The following is a 21,715-nucleotide window of genomic DNA, read 5'->3' on the forward strand; positions in this document are numbered from 1 at the left end:
TGGGAGTATAGGATTGTTCCCTGCTGTTTTAGTTAATGTTTTATCTGACACCCATGAGATTTCTCGGGTCTGTTGTTTTGTTCAAATTTTCATACTGCACACCTATGCCTGTGGTGAATTTACTAATTTAGCTGTGATGGCTTATGACAGATATGTGTCAATTTGCCATCCACTAAATTACCATAAAATTATGTCCACTATGAGAGTGTATCGACTTATTACCTTGACTTGGGTGTTTTCTGTTGGTCATTTCTTTGTGACTATTGCTTTAACTGTTAGAATGCAGCTGTGTAGAAAAATAATTGAAAAGATATACTGTGCAAACTATTCGGTTGTCAAATTAGCTTGTGAAGATATATCTGCAATTAGCACTTTTGTCTTAATAGCTATGATTTATTCCACATGTCCACAACTGTTGCTCATTGTCTATTCCTATGCAGAAATCCTAAAGGTTTGCCTAAAAGCTTCCAAAGAATCACAAGCAAAAGCTCTGAACACCTGCACATCCCACATAATGACACTGGTGAATTATTCATTTGGTGGATTTTATGAATTGATTCAAAACAGATTTGATATGAGCTCTGTTCCCCATGCTGTACAGATTATGCTCTCTGTGCATTTTATCATATTTCCTCCACTTATAAATCCCATTATTTATGGAGTGAGGACTAAATCCATCAAAAGAAGAATTCAAAGAAAGTTTCTTGCAAACACAAAAACAATCCCACAAGTTTAAGCATGTAGGAAGAAACACCTCCTGTAATTATATTTTACATTAATATTCAAATTGCTTCATTTCTGACCAAAAAAGAAAAAGAAAAAGACAGCTGATTAACCCATATTTCACAAAAAAAGTGTGCAGCTTTAATTATCCCTGGCACCATCAAGTGTAATGCTCTACAGACCTGCACTCCCCATTTACTGACCTTCATAAACTACTGCTTCCCCAGCTGTTTTGTTCACCAACGTTTTGACATGGCTAAATTGCCCCATTCTGTGCTTGTCATCAAGTCAATCAATAGTCTCTTGTCACCCACTCTATTCAATCCAAGAGATAAGAAAGAGGATCTTGACACTTTTTTTCCAGCACAATAAAGTATTCTGTTGCAGGATTTAAGAAAACAGAGAACAAAATAAATATTTCGTTAACCAGCTAAATACTACATGCATGTACTACATGCATGGTATCTCTTTGTGCAAATCATTCTGTTGCTTTTTTAAATGCAGGGAAATTATATTAATGGAGTGACTCATAATTTATTGCACACTCCCAGATTATGGAAACTCTCAAGCCATGCCCTTTATTTTGTAAATCATCAGCACTCCATCACTGTTAGTCACTGCACTAGGCCTTGATTATTACTTGTAATCCAAACATGACAAATAAAAGACTAACATCTTGACAATTTACTGATATTGGAAATTATATGGTACTGCGGTTTTGTTGTTGTTATATTTTTAAAGATAATTATGTTTTTACACCCACACACTTATTTATATATCTAAACGGTCACACTTTACAATAACTCATTAATTAATATATGACTAACACAGGATTAAAACATGTATATGTCATGCACTTCATCTGAGTTCACATGTATAACCGGAGTAGGTTTTAGGTTTTAGGTTTTGGGCTTAGTGCTGGTTCATGTGCTCAACATCAGAACTCAGATGATGTTCATGATGTATTGATGTTTAAATCCTATAGTATCCATGCATTAATTCATGAGTCATACCAGTACCGTATTGTAAAGTGTAACCCTAAATTAAAGTGTTAACAAAAGGTCAGCTTTTCCACTGTAATGTGCAGACAACAGTAAGACTGATGTGTTGCACTTGCATTTATTTATATTCAAATTATTGCAGGTTAGTGATTGTGAAACATTTATTTGAGAGGAAGGGGAGTAGGGAGACAGGGCGGTAGTTCTGAGGAGAGGTGGGGTCAAGGGTTGGTTTCTTGAGCAGTGAGATGACAGCAGCTTGTTTAAAAGCAGAGGGGAAACAGCCAGAGAGGAGTGAGGAGTTGAGGATGGAGACGATGAAGGGGAGTAAATCAGGAGCAGTCGCTTGGAGGAGGCGAGTGGAGAGAGGGTCCAAGGCACACGTTGTAGCTTTGTGACCTAGAAGAAGAGAGGAAAGTTCAGAGACCGAAAGAGGTGAGAATGAAGAAAAGGAGGCTAGGTCGGTAGGGTGGGCTATTGAAGATCTTGCGGATGTCTGTGATCTTGGAGGAGATGGAGCCAAAATCATCTGCAGTGAGAGACGAGGGAATGGGAGGGGGAGGGGGAGGAGTAGGTGGAGTAGATTTTGCGGGGGTTATTGACAAAGGATTCAAAGAGTGATTGGAAGTAAGACTTCTTGGCTGAGGTGAGCGAGGAGGAGAATGTGGACAGTAGACAGCAGTAGAGGTAGAGGCAGCTGGGAGTTTGAACCTCTTCCACTTCTGTTCAGCAGAACGCAGAGTGGATCAGTGAAGAACCCAGTCTAGATGCATAGATGGTAAATGTATTTATTTAACACGCCAGGCCTGGAAGTGGCCCGACATGGAAGCACTCTACCTCAGCAGAGACTTATTGAACAGCACAAGTGGTCAGCCTTATATACATTGCAGGACATGTGGGTCTGTGGCCGGGGTCTGTCACTGGGGGTTTGCCAGAGTGTTATCTTGAGGTCAGATTTCTGACCCTTGTAATGTTCATGGTAGTCTTCCTCGGAAGAGGTGTGGGATCCAAAGAACAGATGTCTTCCTTTGATGTACTAGGAAAGGTCCGATCCCACGGTCGTAATTTAACAACTGTCAATCGCTCATTAACAAAAACAGTTCCTGCCTATCTGGAGAAAAGATGTAGTCCACAAACAGACTTTTAAAAAACAGCTGTGGGCCCTCTCTCTCTCTGCAGTTTGATCCTTTCTATTATTGACAGGAATGTCTAGAGGGTATGCCCTGAACAACTTGCAAAATGGTTGTTGCTACCATAATACATTTACTTTGCTTGGTCTGCATATTATTATTAATATAAAACATAATACAGTTTATATAAAACATTAATAACGTCTCTTCAATCAGGTTGAGCGGAGGACAGAAGAGATCCAAGGCTGAGGAGGGGAGGGACGGACAGTACGAGACGTGAAAGGACAGAGAGAGTCAAAGGAGGAGTTGAGGGAGGAGAACAAAGAGAAGGTAGCACAGTTAACAGACAGATGGGAAAAACAGTCAATGGAAGGTAAGAGAGTGAGAGCTGTGGAGGCCAGGGTGGAGGGAGAGACAGAGTGGAGATTACGGTGGAAGGTGATAGAAGTTGTGGGTGGGGTGGGGAGCGAGGGGAGAGAAAGGGAATCACTTGTGTTATCTTGTTTTCCTTTTATTATTCACTTCACAAATCACCTTTTTATTACTTTTAATATTGTGTGGTTTTCTTAATTGCTTTGATTATGGATTTCTATTCAATTATTGGTTTTGTATTTTTAATTTCTTTCACTTTTGTTATTATTAAAACAGTATAGATTTGTTAAGTATCTTTTATTTATTATTGCTACTGCTGTCAGGTCCTCCTGTTGTTTCTCCCTGTTGGCCCCCACGGAACACACCGGTTAAATAGAAAGAGTGTTTAATTATCATCCTGAACATTTTACTGACCCTTTTCCCCGAATCACTGAGTTATGTACTTACTGTCATTCCTGCATAAGATTGCAGACTTCTGGACTTACCTGTCTCCATCAGCCAGAGTGTCTCGTTTAACGGTGTTGCAGCTCTGCCTCCTTCCAAGCTGCACCCTTCTGAAAAGAGAGAGAAAGAGAGAGGCAACTAGATACAGTACAAAACCTGCATTGTGGCATCAGGCGGAGGCAGTAACTGGTGGTGGTGAGGAGAGCTGTGTTGTTAGAAGTATCTGAAAGAGATAAACATTGAGGTTAAAGGTAATAGGCTTAGTGGTGGTAGTATGGTTGCTGTCTGGTGGGGACAAGCCAAGGGTTGGTGTTGCACATCTCGCACTTTATGCTCCTGAAATTTACAGCGGAAACTCTTAGATTTTTTATTGCCATTTTAGTTAGGATCCTTATTATTGAATTCTCTATTCTTATTTTTGTGTTTCTTTTGGATAGGGTTTTTATAGTGATTACGCCCAGGCTATTAAAGACATTTTGTATAGATTTTATACACTATTTCCTTTGGTGCTATTGTCTTAGTACAGACTTCCTGCCCTGTACTACTTATTTGCACTAGTATCTGATTAAAAAAAAATAATAATTGCATTAAACTTACCTGTGTGTGTCGTGTTGTCCTTTCTTCCTCAGCCGTGCTTGTACAGGGAAAAGGTTGGGTGGCTTGAACCCGCCCATCCTCATTAAACCAGGGTGGTGTTGTCAATTGTGTTCACTCACTATCTCCAACCTTAGCATGCAACAAATTGTTTAAATATAAATGAATTTAAAAAAAGTTAAAGTTTGCAAATATTGGTGCTGCAACAGTCGCTAGGCCTTTTTGTATATTCCACTATGTAATTTGTAATCAATTGGGCCTACACTTCTGCTGAAGTTTAAAAGCGTAGATGAAGACTGCCTTGTTGGAAGCTGAGTGGCAGTTCCACAGACCTCCAGAGAGTGGAATGGAGGGGAGAGGGAGAGAAGTCCCTGCCCTTTGTAAGTGTTGCCCTTCGAAAGGGGGGCACTGAAGGCTGCTGGCACTGACTGCTGGCGCGGGGATCCTTGGAGCTGTTAAATACTGTAACTAATTAGGAGGGTACACACCTGTGTTGCATTGAATGACACAAGTCTGTCAGGATGGCACAAGTCCCTAAGTCCCTCCCAGTCTGGAATGCTAGTAGCATAATTAATGGCAGCTTCGATCTTTCACTTTTGTTATTATTGAAACAATATAGTGTGGTTAAGCATCTTTTATTTATTATTGATGCTGCTATCAGCTTCTCCTGTTGTTTCTCCCTGTTGGCCCCCACGGAACACACCGGTTAAATACCTGTAAAAGAAAGAGTGCTTAATTATCATACTGCACATTTTACTGACCGTTTATCCCAAATCACTGAATTATGTTCTGCATAAGATTGCAGACTTCTGGACTTATCTGTCTCCATCAGCCAGAGTGTCTCATTTAACGGTGTTGCAGCTCTGCCTCCTTCCAAGTTGCACCCTTCTGAAAAGAGAGAGAGGCAAATAGATACAGTACAAAACCTGGATCGTGGTATCAGGCAGAGGCACTAACCTCTGGTGAGGTGATGAGGAGAGCTGTGTTGTTAGAAGTATCTGAAAGAGATAAACATCGAGGTTAAAGGTAAAAGCCTTGCGAAGAACAAATCCCAAAGAGCCCCGATACCATAATCACCTAGTGGTGGTGGTGTGTGGTGTTTCTGTCTGGTGGAGACAAGCCAAGGGTTGGTGTTGCACATCTCACACTTTATGCTCCTGAAATGTACAGGGGAAAGTCTTAGATTAGGATCCTTATTATTGATTTCTCTATTCTTATCTTCATGTTTCTATTGTATAGGTTTTCTACATTATTTCCTTTGTTGCTTTGGTCTTAGTACAGACTTCCTGCCCTGTACTACTTTTTTTCACTAGTGTCTGATTCAAAAAATAAAATAATCCTCATTAAACCAGGGTGGTGTAGTCGATTGTGTTCACTAGCTATCTCCAACCTTATAAACAATCAATTTAAAAAAAGATATAGGGCTCTAGTTTACAAATATGGCTGCTGCAACAGTCGCTAGGACTTTTTGTCTTTTCCACTATGTAATTTGCATATCAATTGGGCCTACCGGACTATTTCCACTTCTGCTGAAGTGTAAATGGTAGCATGCTGATGTTTTACTAAACTGTTGCACTTGTATGTCATTGAAGGCATAGTTAATCCTATATCCATTGCTGACTAAAACAATAGGTTGTGAACGCAACCTCAGTTATCTGAAAAAGGAAGCACACTGGAAAATGCCCAGGGAGGTTATGGCCTAATGAGACACTTTACAAAGTAAACTAGGTGCATTTTAATTAATGGGTAGAGATAATTATGCCCAGAGTTGATATACAGAATCCCTAAAGAGATGTGAACCTAAAATGTCCTTTACAATGCATCTAGAATGATTTAGAAAAACTCTAAAGAGTATGTAAAATAAACCAAAAATGTAACTAAGAAATAAGTCCTATTTAGCAATGGGCATTTTTTTTTTTTTTTTTTTTAATTAAAGGCACCAAAATTGTGTGCTTAAGGGGTTGAACAGAATTTTCTCACATGCGCACATCTTTATCTTTCAAGTCGGAAGCACTGCCCAAGGGGGAGGGGATACTGTATAACAAAACCGTCACAAGGGAGGAGGCAGTGAGCTGATAAGGGAGCCTGCCCAGAGGCATACCACTAGGGGACCTCGGCAATACAACTCCAGACAGTAACCTCAGGGGCCCCGTAGGGCCACACCTGAGCCGTCCAGGAGCAAGGACTGCAGTCACACTCTTACCGGGAACTGTCTAGAATCAGCATATACAAAGCGGGGCTACAGAGGTTAACTCTTACTGCCTCCTCTTATAATAGCAAGGCCAGCTGTTCTACTAGTGCAACTAGGAGAAATGCAGAAATCCAATATTGCCAATATTTGGCACAGGCAATCAAGCAACTTGTGCAGCCTCCGCGCATATCATGGCAGTGTACCCCTGAACCACAGAAATGGGGCCACAGACCCACTAAAACAGTCGGCTAGTCAACAGAGTAACCGAGCTGAAAACCAACAATATGAATGGCGTGACAGCAGCAAGTACAGCGAATACAGAGCGGAGAGCTCCACTGTGCTGACAACTTAAAATATCATACAAAAGAACTATATACACCACGAGGCGTAGGAACCAACTCATGCGCCACACACAGAACACAGAAGCAGCTGACGCCTGCTGATTACGCTAGCTAATGCAGGGCAACAACAGCTCTACTGTGCTGACAAATTAGCTATGTACACAGCAACAGCGGTCTCTTGCTCTATGGCACAGCCAGAGCGGGCCACAGACCTGCTGACCAAGGAACTAAATACACAGCAAGGCAGCGAGAACAGCTTGAGCGCCATCAGCCGGGAACAGCAGCAGGGAGCTCCAGTCTACACAAGCTAGAGCAGAGCCACAGTCCTTCTGTTTACACATTATATATACATAGTGGGGTAGAGGCCAGACGCATGCACCACTGCAACACAATGCAATAATGAACGAATTATATACAGGGTGGCCTCGTAATGCAACATACATGGCGGGCGCATGACAGACCCTGTGAACACATCGACAGGGCTGTCTGCAAGTTCAGAAGCAGCTGGTGTGGGTGCTCGACTGCAGCCAACACCGGATTCCCAGTGGAAGGGACCGGTTCCACCACATCCAACCTGTAGAACCGGATAAATGTAAGCAGCGAAGCCCAAGCTGCAGCAGCACAGATGTCTGCCAAGAGCCGCCTTGAAAAAGGGCCCACAATGTGGCAACGCCTCGAGACGAATGGGCCACCAGGTGTTCAGGCACCAGGGTCCTGGTGGACTCAAAGGCCATGGTAATAGTGTCTAAAATCAAATGTGAGAGGTGCCTGGCCCTGTGTCACACACCATAGGATGCAAACAATTGGTCAGAGTGCCTAATATCCTTAGTGAGTTCCAAATAGCACCTGATGGCCCGCACAGGGCAGAGCAGGTGATACTGACTCTCTTGCTCCGAAGAGAAGGGAGGAGGATGAAAAGCCATCAACTCAATAGGACTGTTGATAAGAAATGGAGACAGCACTTTCGGGAGGAACGTAGGGTTAGGCCGTAGCGTGACCCTTTAGCCATCTCTCGCAAAATGGACACACGATCAGTGTACTGACAAGGCATGTAACTCGCTCACACGTTTTGCAGAGGTGATTGCCAGGTGATTGAGTTCAGTGGCTCAAATGGGTCTTGGGAAAGTGCATCGAGCACTACATCAAGGTGCCATGCAGGCAGTGGAGGGGTGCGAGGAGACCGTAGCTGTCGAGCTCCCTTCAGAAACTGTGCAGCCAGAAAATGAGACCCAGGGGACTCGCCATCAATCAGGATTCATAAGATAACATGATTGTTAAATCTCTTGTGAGAAAATTCTGTTCGACCACTTTCATTTTCCACAAAAAATATTTGTGAGCTACCATTGCTAAACAGGGCTTATTTCTGAGTCACATTTTGGGTTTATTTTATATACTGTTTAGAGTTTTTCTAATCATTCTAGATGCATTGTAAAGGAGGATTTATTTGTTTCCCTTAAACTTTTGAGCTTCACATTTCTTAAGGGATTCTGTAAATCAACTCTGGGCATAATTATCTCTATCCATTAATTAAAATGCACCTAGTTTACTTTGTGAAGTGTGTCATTAGGCCATAACCTCCCTGGGCATTTTCCACTGTGGATAGCCATAGCAAACACTGAAAATAAAAGGGTGACTGATACAGGTACATTCATAATGCAGTGCAGTGCATTCAACGTACCTTGAGCACATCTCAGCCTATCAAACAATTGCAGAAACTGACTCCTACGATCCTCACTACTGTTATGCTTTTAAAAGTGTAAGTATGTGATTATTACTATCAGTCTGTCTATTGTATGTAGTCTATAGTGTAGTGGCAAAGGAGATCATGATGTTGTTCATGGTTCTCCCAGTTACTGAAGAGTATGTTCGATTTATTATATCACTTTATTGATTTGTTTTGTTGCACTTATCTGTAGTTTCATTTTAAATTACCTTAAATGTAACTGTATCTATACAGTTGTTAATTATGGCTGTTATGACTCTACTGCACATAGCACTGTTGTAACTATTGGCTTATTTACTTTTTAAATATTATTTTTACATTAATACATTTTTCATCATCATATTAATAATTATAATGGCAGACTGACTATTCACCCATCTGCAGCACCAGAAAGTAAGACTGGAAAATGTTCATCACTACTGTTCTATGAAGAGAACCAATCATTGGTGATGTTTACACTATGTGTGTTTTTCAGAAGTCTGTACAGGACAGTCGAGGTGTATACAGGTGTTCATTTTAAAACTTGTGACACAATAAACTAGCTACTGCTACTGAAATGAAGTGGTTTGAAAGCTACAGTGATATGTGGATCTATTTCTATCCAGCAGTCAGTGTTCATCACAGCACTCCCTAAACCAACAGGTCTTCAAAAAGACAACAACAAAAAAGCGATAGCAGGTAACCCTTACATGTTTTCCCACAACCAGGCATGCTAAAACTGTACACATTATAAATACAATAGTCATTCACTGTTTCAAAGCTATAGCACGACAGGCGTTTCAACAAAGCAATTCCTAACAAATACAGTGATGTATGTGTCTCTTTACATTTACAATTCATTCTTGAATGTCAGTGTGTAAATTATCAGATAGTCAATTATGTTAAATAGCAAGTTATGATAAAGTAATTTGTTGGCATACTTAATACCTTTATATTCCACCCAGGCACTGGTTTTGAGAGAAAAGACAATGGAAAACTCCTCTCAAATTACGTATTTTACATTGTCTGCTTATGCTGAAATGGGAGGGGCCAAATATTTATATTGTATGATTGTATTTCTTTTGTTCGTTGTTATAATTTTCTTAAATGTAGTTCTCATCACAGTTATCTGTTTAGAGAGGAGTCTGCATGAGCCCATGTATTATTTCCTGTGTAGTTTAGCAACAAATGGAGTATATGGGAGTATAGGACTGTTCCCTGCTGTCTTAGTTAATGTTTTATTTGACACTCATGAGATTTCTCGGGTCTGTTGTTTTGTGCAAATTTTCATACTGCACACGTATGGCTGTGGTAAATTTACTAATTTAGCTGTGATGGCTTACGATAGATATGTGTCAATCTGCCATCCACTAAATTACCATAAAATGATGTCCACTGTGAGAGTGTATGGACTTATTGCCTTGACTTGGGTGTTTTCTGTTGGTCATTTCTTTGTGACTATCACTTTAACTGTTAGAATGCAGCTGTGTAGAAAAATCATTGAAAAGATATACTGTGTAAACTATTCAGTTGTCTAATTAGCTTGTGAAGATATATCTGCATTTAGCACTTATAGCTTAATAGCAATGATTTATTCTTTATGTCCACAACTGTTGCTCGTTGTCTATTCCTATGGAAAAATCCTCAGGGTTTGCCTAAAAGCTTCCAAAGAATCCCAAGCAAAAGCTCTGAACACCTGCACATCCCACATAATTACACTGGTGAATTTTTCATTTGATGTTTTTTTTTTACTTATACAAAACAGATTTTATATGAATTCTGTTCCACATGCTGTACAGATTATGCTCTCTGTGTATTTTATCATATTTCCTCCACTTCTAAATCCCATTATTGATGGAGTGAAGACTAAAGCCATAAAAATAGGAATTCAAAGCAAGTTTCTTGCACTCACAAAAATAAGCCAAAAAGTTTAAAGCATGCAGGAAGAAACATCTCCTGTAATTATATTGTACAGTAATACCTGACTTGTATGCAGTCTGAAATAAATAAATAAATGTGTATATGTGTGTATGAATATATATACACTCACCTAAAGGATTATTAGGAACACCATACTAATACTGTGTTTGACCCCCTTTCGCCTTCAGAACTGCCTTAATTCTACGTGGCATTGATTCAACAAGGTGCTGAAAGCATTCTTTAGAAATGTTGGCCCATATTGATAGGATAGCATCTTGCAGTTGATGGAGATTTGTGGGATGCACATCCAGGGCACGAAGCTCCCGTTCCACCACATCCCAAAGATGCTCTATTGGGTTGAGATCTGGTGACTGTGGGGGCCAGTTTAGTACAGTGAACTCATTGTCATGTTCAAGAAACCAATTTGAAATGATTCGACCTTTGTGACATGGTGCATTATCCTGCTGGAAGTAGCCATCAGAGGATGGGTACATGGTGGTCATAAAGGGATGGACATGGTCAGAAACAATGCTCAGGTAGGCCGTGGCATTTAAACGATGCCCAATTGGCACTAAGGGGCCTAAAGTGTGCCAAGAAAACATCCCCCACACCATTACACCACCACCACCAGCCTGCACAGTGGTAACAAGGCATGATGGATCCATGTTCTCATTCTGTTTACGCCAAATTCTGACTCTACCATCTGAATGTCTCAACAGAAATCGAGACTCATCAGACCAGGCAACATTTTTCCAGTCTTCAACTGTCCAATTTTGGTGAGCTTGTGCAAATTGTAGCCTCTTTTTCCTATTTGTAGTGGAGATGAGTGGTACCCGGTGGGGTCTTCTGCTGTTGTAGCCCATCCGCCTCAAGGTTGTACGTGTTGTGGCTTCACAAATGCTTTGCTGCATACCTCGGTTGTAACGAGTGGTTATTTCTGTCAAAGTTGCTCTTCTATCAGCTTGAATCAGTCGGCCCATTCTCCTCTGACCTCTAGCATCAACAAGGCATTTTCGCCCACAGGACTGCCGCATACTGGATGTTTTTCCCTTTTCACACCATTCTTTGTAAACCCTAGAAATGGTTCTGCGTGAAAATCCCAGTAACTGAGCAGATTGTGAAATACTCAGACCGGCCCGTCTGGCACCAACAACCATGCCACGCTCAAAATTGCTTAAATCACCTTTCTTTCCCATTCAGACATTCAGTTTGGAGTTCAGGAGATTCTCTTGACCAGGACCACACCCCTAAATGCATTGAATCAACTGCCATGTGATTGGTTGGTTAGATAATTGCATTAATGAGAAATTTAACAGGTGTTCCTAATAATCCTTTAGGTGAGTGTATATATATACACACGCATGTAATTGTATATGTGTGTGTGTGTGTGTGTGTGTGTGTGTGTGTGTGTGTGTGTGTGTGTGTGTGTGTGTGTGTATGTATGTATGTATGTATGTATGTGTATATATATAAATAATATTTATCTTTAAAAATGTTAAAAAATACAATATAGCACAGTGCCATGTGACTTCCAAAATCAATAATTTGTTGAGACAATTATTTTACTCTGGTTGCTCAGAAGCCACCTGGAAAACCTATTTACTATTGTGCGAAAACATATATCTATGTTTATTATTCCTAACCTTTTGTCAAATAATATAATAAATACTTCTCAGAAACACTATTTTATTATACTGTATTTCCTTAATGGGGAATATTTTATAATCCTCCATTCTAGGGATTCCTTGTTGAGGCTGGCTGGTTGTGGTTTACCTTGATAAATTTTGTTGGGAGAGTGGGTAATGAAGATGAACAGAAAATATATAATTGGGTAATTTATTCTTTTTTCATGCACGTGATGTAAAGCCTATTACAAGAGCCTTAACATAACAAACTAGAAAGAAATGTATCCATCAATAGAATTGCACACATGGTCTCAGAGATTCAACAGAAAGCCATACAACCCTTTAAGGTCTGTAGAAGGTGCTACAATGCAGATAATGAGTCCTAATGTGAAAAATTAATGACAGCAGGTTCATCATAGCCCACTATAACCAGTCAACATGAAATAAGCATCCTGGGTTAATTTTCCTCCTCAAAAGACTGAATCTGAGAGTAAATGAGTTTCCCTTTTTCACATGCTGCAGTGCTGCACAAAAAAAAATGGGAGGCAGAATTAAACAGCTTGCTTTTAAATGCATCTCAGTATTCTCACACTTTCAACTACACTCGATGGTGCCAGAGATAATCAGAACTGCACACTTTTTTGTGTATTTGCTTTTTTACTATATATATATATATATATATATATATATATATATATATATATATATACACAGTACTGTGCAAAAGTTTTAGGCAGGTGTGAAAAACTGCTATAAAGTAAGAATGCTTTAAAAAATAGACATGTTAAATAGATTATATTTATCAATTAACTAAATGCAAAGTAAGTGAACAGAAGATAAATGTACATCAAATCCATATTTGGCGTGACCACCCTTTGCCTTCAAAACAGCATCAGTTCTTCTAGGTACACTTGCACAAAGTCAGGGATTTTGTAGGCATATAGTCAGGTGTGTGATTAAACAATTATACCAAACAGGTTCTAATGATCATCAATTCAATATGTAAGTTGAAACACAATTATTAACTGAAACAGACTTCAGGCGGATTTAGGTATAGGCATTCCCCACTGGAAGCCCGAGGTAGGGGGAGCGGGGAAATGTATCAAATTAGTAAAATCAGTCACACTACGAAATGCTACCAAATAAATCACAATTAATTCATAATACTGTGAATATATAGTTATCTTTCAGGTTGGAGGCACTGCCCAAGGGGTAGGGGTTTCTGCACACTTCCATTGAAACCTGATCGAAAACATCACTCTATCAAAGCTACCATTGGCCCCTGCACTCGTCACTCAGAACAGGTCCCTTCCCACTTCCTGTTCTATAAAACGTGACATCAGTGCAGGTACATCCTCTTTTGCCATTTCACCTGGACCCAAGAACATGACCTCGCTATGTCTGTGTTTGTAATAAAGATTCAAACTGCGTATTTCGGCTGGCTGGCTTCACACGGTTTTCACTGCACATCGTCTCTGTCTTGTGTGTTTAGTTATAGCTAATCCCAATTCTGTTACGTCCTCACACCGGAGGTCTGCCTGCGCTTTCTGTTTCAGTTTCATTCACAAGAAGAGCCTTTTAAAAATAATTGTTGTGTTTATATAGTGCAATATCTAGTCCGACTGCTTGCTGTGTTGGTTTTTTGTCCACAAGGTTTTTCCTCCACAGCAGGTGTGCTAGCAGCAGCAGTAAAATCAGTGTGCCCAAGACTCTTGGGTGCTCCAAATTATAGCAGTTGGCTACTCCCTGCAGTTTCAAACATGTCCACCCTTCTTCCGAGGCGTGGTGTTGACGCGAGAGAGGGACCCGTTACAGTGTGCGGCAAGGATTCTATTCTACTTAATTCCTTGTGCCCAAAAAAGATCTGGTTTCTGCTCTATCTTGGATCTGAGGCACCTGAACCGCCACCTCAAGGTGCTGCACTTCGAGATGCTCAACCTGCGCACCATGTCCCAGGCCATCAAGCCCAGCGACTGGTTCACCACAGTGGATCTGAAGGATGCTTACTTTCACATCCCTATTGCGCAGGCACACAGGAAGGATGAGTGTTCGAGTTTTCTGTTCTCCCCTTCGGCCTGTTGCTAGACCCATGCACTTTTTCCAAGTGCATGGACGTCATGTTAGCCCCCTTGCATTGCCAGGGGGTCCGCATCCTCAGTTATCTAGACGATTGGCTGGTTTCTTCTTACTCGAGGGGGTTCAGAACCACACAAACCTGATTTTAGGCCGCCTCTCCGAATTGGGCATCCGGGTCAATCAAGAGAAGATCCGCCTGATGCCAACTCAGCAGGCATAGTTCCTTGGACTGCGCCTCGATTCCGTTGCCATGCTCGCCACGCTGGCAGAGAGAGTTGCCTCAATACACATGTGTCTCTCCCTCTTCTGACTGAGAGCTCACATCAGGGTGTCCCTTTGCCAGAGGCTGCTGGGCCTCCTAGCGGCTGCATCACAGACCCACCCCCTCGACCTCCTCCATTTGAGGCCGCTGCAGTGGTGGTTCAGGTCTCTCAAGATGCACCCTTGCCGTGATCGAGCACACTGAGTCACAGTCACTCCAGCGTGCTGGGAGGCGCTCCTCACAAATTGACCCTCAGTGTGTTCCTGGGGCCAGTCTCTCACCGAGCAGTCATGACAACAGACACCTCCAAGCAGGGTTGGGGAGCAGTCTGTGATGGACGTGGAGTCCCAGGCAGGTGGACGGAGCACGCACAGGCCCTCCATATCAATGCCTTGGAGCTACAAGCAGTACTCCTTGGACTGTCTCATTTCCTGCCTGTCCTACGGGACAGACGTGTTGGTTCGGACAGACAACACAGCGGTGGTTGCCTATATCAACAGGCAAGGAGGTCTCCGGTCGTGCAGACTGTACTGTCTAGAATGCCGTCTGCTTCTGTGTGCGCAGCCACGGTTCCGCTCCATCAGAGCAGTTCACCTCCCAGGCCTGTCCAACATGGCGGCGGACCTCCTCTCTCGGGGAGGCCCCCCGGTCTCGGAATGGTGCCTCCACCCGCTTGTGATACAACAACTGTGGAGTCGTTTCGGCAGGGCAGAAGTGGATCTCTTTGCCTGACTGTCCACTATGGTTCTCCATCCGAGACCGCTCAGGAACCCTAGGGATCAACGCGATAGCCCACACATGACCGTGCTGTCTCCTTTACGCGTTCCCACCATTCCCCTTCTCCCGGTGGTCCTGGAGAAGGTCAGAAGGGAACGAGCGACAGTTCAAGGTGGCCCCAAGGTGGCCTAGGAGAGTCTGGTTTGCAGACCTGATCGCCCTCCTCCACAGAGAGCCTTGGCAGCTCCCAGTGAGAGCAGACTTGTTGTCCCAGGTGCAGGGCACGCCTTGGCACCCCAATCCGGGCCTGCTCCAGCTCTGGGCCTGGCCCCTGAGCGGCAGCGATTGATTGCCTGGGGTCTGTCAGAAACAGTAGTAGCCACTATTCAGTCAGCGAGAGCTCCCTCTATGAGGTCGCAGTTTTCCTACCGCTGGCAGATGTTTAGCACCTGGTGCCAAGACGGCAGTCAAGACCCAATGAATTGCTACGGCCTAACCCTGCATTCCTCCTGAAAGTGCTGTCTCCATTTCATGTCAACAGGCCTATTGAGTTGATGGCTTTTCATTCTTCTCCCTTTACTTCGGATCAAGAGAGTCAGCTTCACCTGCTCTGCCTTTTCCGGGTCAGATCAATTGTTTGTGTCTTACGGAGTGCGGACACAGGGCCAGGCGCTTTCAAGGCAGCGTCTCTCGCATTGGATTGTGGACACCATTACCATGGCCTACGAGTCCACTTGGACCCCGGTGCCTGAACACCTGTTGGCCCACTCGACTCGAGGCGTTGCCACATCTTGGGCCCTTTTAAAAGGTGCCCCCTTGGCAGACATTTGTGCGGCTGCAGCTTGGGCCTCACTTACATTTGCCCGGTTCTACAGGTTGGACGTGACGGGACCAGTCCCTTCCATTGGGAACCCAGTGTTGGGTGCAGTCGAGCCCCAGTAGCCCACGGGCTCTGGCTCCTGCCTTTTTCTTCTCCCAGTCTGCCCCTGTTAAGTGCCTCCTGAGGGAGTTAGTGAATTATGTCTTTCCTTCCACTGGACTATGCCTTCCAGTCGTGCACCCAAGCGGAGCTCTGTTCCGCATTCTGTACAAATGATGATCTCTGTGTATTTTATCATATTTCCTCCACTTTTAAATCCCACTATTTATGGAGTTAGGACAAAAGCCATACAAGTAGGAATTCAAAGAAAGGTTCTTGCAAACACAAAAATAAGCACAAAAGTTTAAAGCATGGAGAAAATATATAATAAATGCAGCTACAGACAAACATTTCACTGAGGAAATGTGAAGCCTGGTACCATCAAGTGTAGTTGAAAATGTTTGAAAAGGGAAATCCATTTTAATGGAACGCTGCTTAATTTTGCCTCTTAGCAGTATTTCAGTGTGAAAAGGGAGACACGATATCTTTCATTTACTTTCATTTGCAGATCTTCTGATGGGGAAACGGATCCTGAAATGCTTATTTCATGCTGACTGGTTATCATGGTCTATTAAGAATTTAATATCTACATGTTATTATACTGCTGTCATACATTTTTCACATTAGGACTGCATTGCAGCCCCCTCTACAGACCTTCTTAAAGGGTTGCATGGCTTTCTGTTGAATCTCTGAGATCATGTGTGAAATTCCAGTTTGTTCATTTAAGGCTCTTGTAATAGGCTCTACATCTTGTGCATAAAAACATGTTAAATTACCAAATTATTTAGTTTCTGTCCAATATTCATTGTGCACTCTCCCAGCAGGTAAACCGCAATTAGCAATGTTCCCCAAGGAAATCCCTAGAATGGAGGTTCATTAAATATTCCTTGCAGGGGATTACAGCATAAAGTACAGAACACGCAGCTACTGCAAAACATGTACAATTATCATTATACCTGGTGCATTCAGAGTCAGTGTTGATGGGAAGGATTTTAAAGGTATGTGCTGGAGATATGATAACGACTGGAGATTATGTAATTAATAAATGCTACACATTTATATTTAATAGCATAATTATTGTTGTTATTATTATTATTATTACTATTATAAGTATTACATGTACATGTGCATGTACAGACAGTATGTCATGATTTCACTAATTCCTATTAGTTACTTATTTAAAAGAGTTTCTGAAAAGTTTTTTATTATAATTTTCTATAAACGGTTTTATGGTTCATAAAGGGTTTATAATCACATAATAATATGTATGTTTTTCAGGTGGCTTCTGAGCAACCAGAGTCAAATTACAATGCAAAACTCAACACATATAACAATATTCTTGCTGACTGCCTATGGTGAAAATGGCAACATGAAATATTTGTATTTTGCTGCAACCCTGTTGGGCTATCTCTTGATACTCCTTGCAAATGCAGTTGTCATTGCAGTTATAACATTTGATAGACAACTGCATGAACCTATGTACATATTTATTTGTAATCTTTCCCTGAATGGACTGTATGGGAGCTCTGCATTTTATCCTATGTGTATGGCAAACCTCCTTTCAGAAATCCCAACTATATCCAGAGCTGGCTGCTTGATACAGATATTTTCCCTTCACACGTACGGAGGATTTGAATATTCAGTCTTGGCCCTGATGGCATATGACCGATATCTATCCATCTGTCATCCATTGAGGTACAACAGCATTATGACTCCATTTAAAGTGACTCAGCTGTTGGTCTTTGTGTACATGTATCCTATTTGTATTTTTTCTATACACCTTTGTTTAACTGTAAGGCTGCCATTATGCGGGTCTGTCATAGATAAGGTACACTGTGACAATTGGTCAGTTGTCAAACTTTCGTGTGTTGATATCACTGTTAATAGTGTATTTGGCTTATTTGTTACAACAGTTCTCTTGGTTCCACCAATACTACTGAGTTTATACTCTTATGTCAGAATCCTTGCAGTGTGCCTGAATGCTTCAAAGGAAGCTCGTTCTAAGGCTCTACAGACTTGTGCTCCCCATTTACTGACATTCATAAACTACTGCATCACCAGCTGCTTTGAAGTTGTTTACCAACGTTTTGAGATGGCTAAATTGCCCCATTCTGTGCTTGTCATCATGTCGATCAATTGTCTCTTGTCACCCCCTCTGTTGAATCCAATCACATATGGGATTAAATTACAAGAGATAAGAAAGAGGATCCTGAAACTTTTTTCCAGCACAATAAATAATTCTGTTGCAAGAGTTAAGAGAACAGAGATCAAAAGACGTCAAACCACTTAAATACTACATGCATGTTATCTCTCCATGCAAATCATCCTATACCTTATATAAATACAGGAAAATTAAATTCACAGAGTAAGTAATCTTTTATTGAACACTCCCAGTGTTATTTTATTAGCACAAAAGGGATATATATTTACTACACAGAAATTGAGAGTACAAATCGAAGCTCCCAATCCATGGTCTTTATTTTGTAAATCATTAGCACTTCATCATTGTCATCACTCCACTGGACCTTCATTATTACTTGTAATCCAAACATGGCAAATAAAAGACTAACATCTTGACAATTTACTGATGTTGGAAACTATAATGCACTGTGTTTTTTAAATTAAAGAGAATTATGTTTTATTTATATACATAAAAAAGGTGGAGTCCCTGTGTGTTCCATCTTTGCAGTAAGGAGACATCATTTTACTAATAGATCCATCCATCTTCAAAACTGCTTATCCTGGTGAGGGTTGAGGGGAAGCCAGAGCCAATCCTGGCAGGTATACACCCAGGACGGGAGACCAGTCCATCACACACAGGGCAATTTTAGAATGATCAATCAGCTTATCCTGCATGTCTTTGGACAGTGGGAGGAAACTGGAGCACCTGGAGAAAACCCACATGGGAACGGGGAGAACATGCAAACTCCATAAACACAGCCCCCACCCTCAGCCTGGACTCAAACCCGGTACCACAGAGCTGTGAGGTAGCAATGCTAACCACCGCACCACCGTGACACCACTAGTACATATCTATAATATATAAGTTTACTTTTAGGAGGTATAAAATGCAATAAACTTAAAGCTGCAAGAAATGGCTCCACTAAAGCGTGTGCTATGGTCAGTGACTGGTGTGGGCACCAGGATGGCCTTGGCACTCCAACCAGTGAAACGCAGTTGTAAGGTGCAGGAAATGCACATGCTCAGATCTTAATTATGTACTGAAGAGCACATGGATTGCACCTGGGGGCACCGAGAGAACCGAGTACCAGTACCGAGTTGCACTGAAATTGCACCGGGTTAGACTGAGGTACACTTCACTGTACCAAGCTGCACCAAGACATTTCATGCACTGGTTGTAGCACAGTACTGGAGGCAACACTGAGACCAACAGCCACACTGCATTGGAGCATTGGAGATGGCAAGATGGCTGCTTGAAGTATGCAAGGATAGATAAGAGTGAAAAAATATACCACCCAAGTGTTTTGGAGTCCTAGAAGAGTTTGGAGAGCGAGACCCCTGTGCCCTGTGTCACACATTTATTATTTCAATTTTTGCTCTATAACACCCACATTAAAATTGCATAAACTAAATCATCACTAAGTTGAAAAATCAGGGGAAACACTGAAATCCCAATTATGAAAGGCATTTTTATCAGATCCTGTGTAATTGAATACAATTTCATAAAATTACAGACCTTTTTCATGTCTGCTTTGCAAAATAATATATATCTTGTTTTCTTTCATATTCTTTATTGCACATAAATTTTAAATTTGAAGGAATTGTAAACTAACACGTATTTTGAAGGATGTGTTGATCCTGTCCTGGTAGGCACATTGTGCAGCAAATCACTTTCTGGTGGGAGAGGAAGTGATGTGTAAAAAAAAAAAAATCTTTAATGTGTTTTGAAATTCCGACAGTTTGATATTTTTGGGAAAACGTAAACTCAAGTTTGAGTAGCAGGACAACAGCCAAGCAGCAAGCACTCCTACAATCTAGCTGTCAATCAATTAACTCACTCATTTTGTAAATCAAACTAACCTCAAATGAAGCAATATAACCACACCTACCTGTAAAAAACACACCCCTCTGCCTCCCTGTTTCCACATTTTGTTCATGGTGTCCTTTCCTTCATTAGTCAGATTTGTTCTTAATGAGACAAGACTGACGACCAGCAAGTACAAAGTCAAATACACACTAATAAAACAGCAAAGTACGCTCTCCGCCTTAATTTCAACAAAATCCCCATAACCACTTTAAAAAGAATATGTAAATGATAAACAAACAAACAAACAAACAAAAAATAAATAAATATAAAAAATGTGTTGGGAGTATTATTTGTGTGTGCATGCGTGCGTGTGCGTGTGTGTGTGTGTGCTTATTGGGAATAATGATGGTGCTAACAATAATAACTCTTGGCCCTGAGCTCTTTACATATAATTAAGATGAAGGCACAATAATGGATCCTATTTTAGAATGTCGTTATGATGACTAGGAGTACATAGATACATGCTATCCCAAAACACCTTCATACTGTTGCATTTCACTTTTTTTTTTTTTTTTAATAATTCTTAAACTATTGTGCGTTTCATTGTAAGGATAATTATGTATTTCTTTATTTTAATTGCTACCTATCCATTAAGGCCCTTTGAAACAAATTAGTGGGAAAGCAGCTGAAGTTCAGCCTGACTGCAGAGGTCCCTGGCTGACTCATTAAATCAGACCTCTCTGAAGGCTGGTCACAACATAGCTACCATTACTTTCTGAGGGTTTCTGTTTGCTTTACTAAATCAGTTTGCTTTACTAGGCAGCACTGTGGAGTAGTGATTAGGACTCATAACTGGAAGGTTGTGGGTTCAAATCCTGGGCAGGGCAGTGCTGTTGTACCCTACTTCACTTAGATTGCTCCAGTAAAATGCAATTGTGGTTTACCTAATTCTTGACTAGTACACAAAATATACTACCTGTGTGGTTTACTGAGATTTAGTTATGCAGACGGTCGAAAGCGGTGAGGGCTGGCAAACTGCTTTGACTTGAGGACAGTTGCAAAGCTTTCAGGTTTTTGGTGGAGAAGTTCTGGTTCTGGTTCCGTTCAGTCTTTCTGGATTTCGTCTCCTTGGTTTCTTCTCCCAGGTTGTTCCACTCCAAATTGTGCCACTCCCAACTGCTAATTGTTTTAACTTCCTGTTTTTATACATTTTAGACAAATAGATTCTAATCTCTTTCCTTCCAAACTTCTGATTGGTCTGGTTTGGGGTAATAAAATTGAAATTCGAATTGAAGCAGTCTTTGCCATTCCTCTCCCTTGATTCCTACAGAATGTGTGTTGGGGGTGTGATGGCTTTGAGGAATGTGAAAATGGTCCAAATGTTACCTAGAGTTTCTAATTCTCTATATTGTCAAGTTTTAGTTCTATCAATTACATTTTCAAGTCCCTCAAAGCAGGACCTTACAGTTGATACCAAACAAGCCAGGTGGTCTTTTTCGGTAATGTAAAATTTTTGTGTTTTTGGAATCCCAGGGGGGCTGGTCTGATGCCCATGTCAGTGGAGGATCAATTAGGATGTGTAAATACTTATTTTACCAAATGTGAATGTTGCATTGTATGTGAAATATAAATGGTCCAATGGTTGTTTTAGCTAATGGTCTTTCTTTTAAGACCAAACATGGCTTGAGCATGTTCTGAGTCTGAGATAGAATT

General features: G+C 41.3%; 1 protein-coding gene across 1 annotated transcript; it reads left to right on the forward strand.

Moving 5' to 3' along the window:
* Positions 1 to 17,383: 17,383 nt before the first annotated feature.
* Positions 17,384 to 18,304, forward strand: LOC136747087 (olfactory receptor-like protein DTMT). The gene is made up of 2 exons (XM_066700044.1): positions 17,384 to 17,766; positions 18,076 to 18,304. Exons 1-2 carry the CDS (start codon positions 17,384 to 17,386, stop codon positions 18,302 to 18,304), a joined length of 612 nt encoding a protein of 203 aa, XP_066556141.1.
* Positions 18,305 to 21,715: the final 3,411 nt, after the last annotated feature.

Source organism: Amia ocellicauda, chromosome 3 (assembly GCF_036373705.1).
Source record: "Amia ocellicauda isolate fAmiCal2 chromosome 3, fAmiCal2.hap1, whole genome shotgun sequence".
Classification (NCBI taxonomy): Eukaryota; Metazoa; Chordata; class Actinopteri; order Amiiformes; family Amiidae; genus Amia; species Amia ocellicauda.

Coding starts and splice junctions, on each gene's coding strand:
- LOC136747087 (XM_066700044.1), top strand. CDS start 17,384: ATGAAATATTTGTATTTTGCTGCAACCCTGTTGGGCTATCTCTTGATA. Junction 17,767..18,075: donor CTGTTGGTCTTTGTGTACAT/GTATCCTATTTG, acceptor CTGCATCACCAG/CTGCTTTGAAGTTGTTTACC.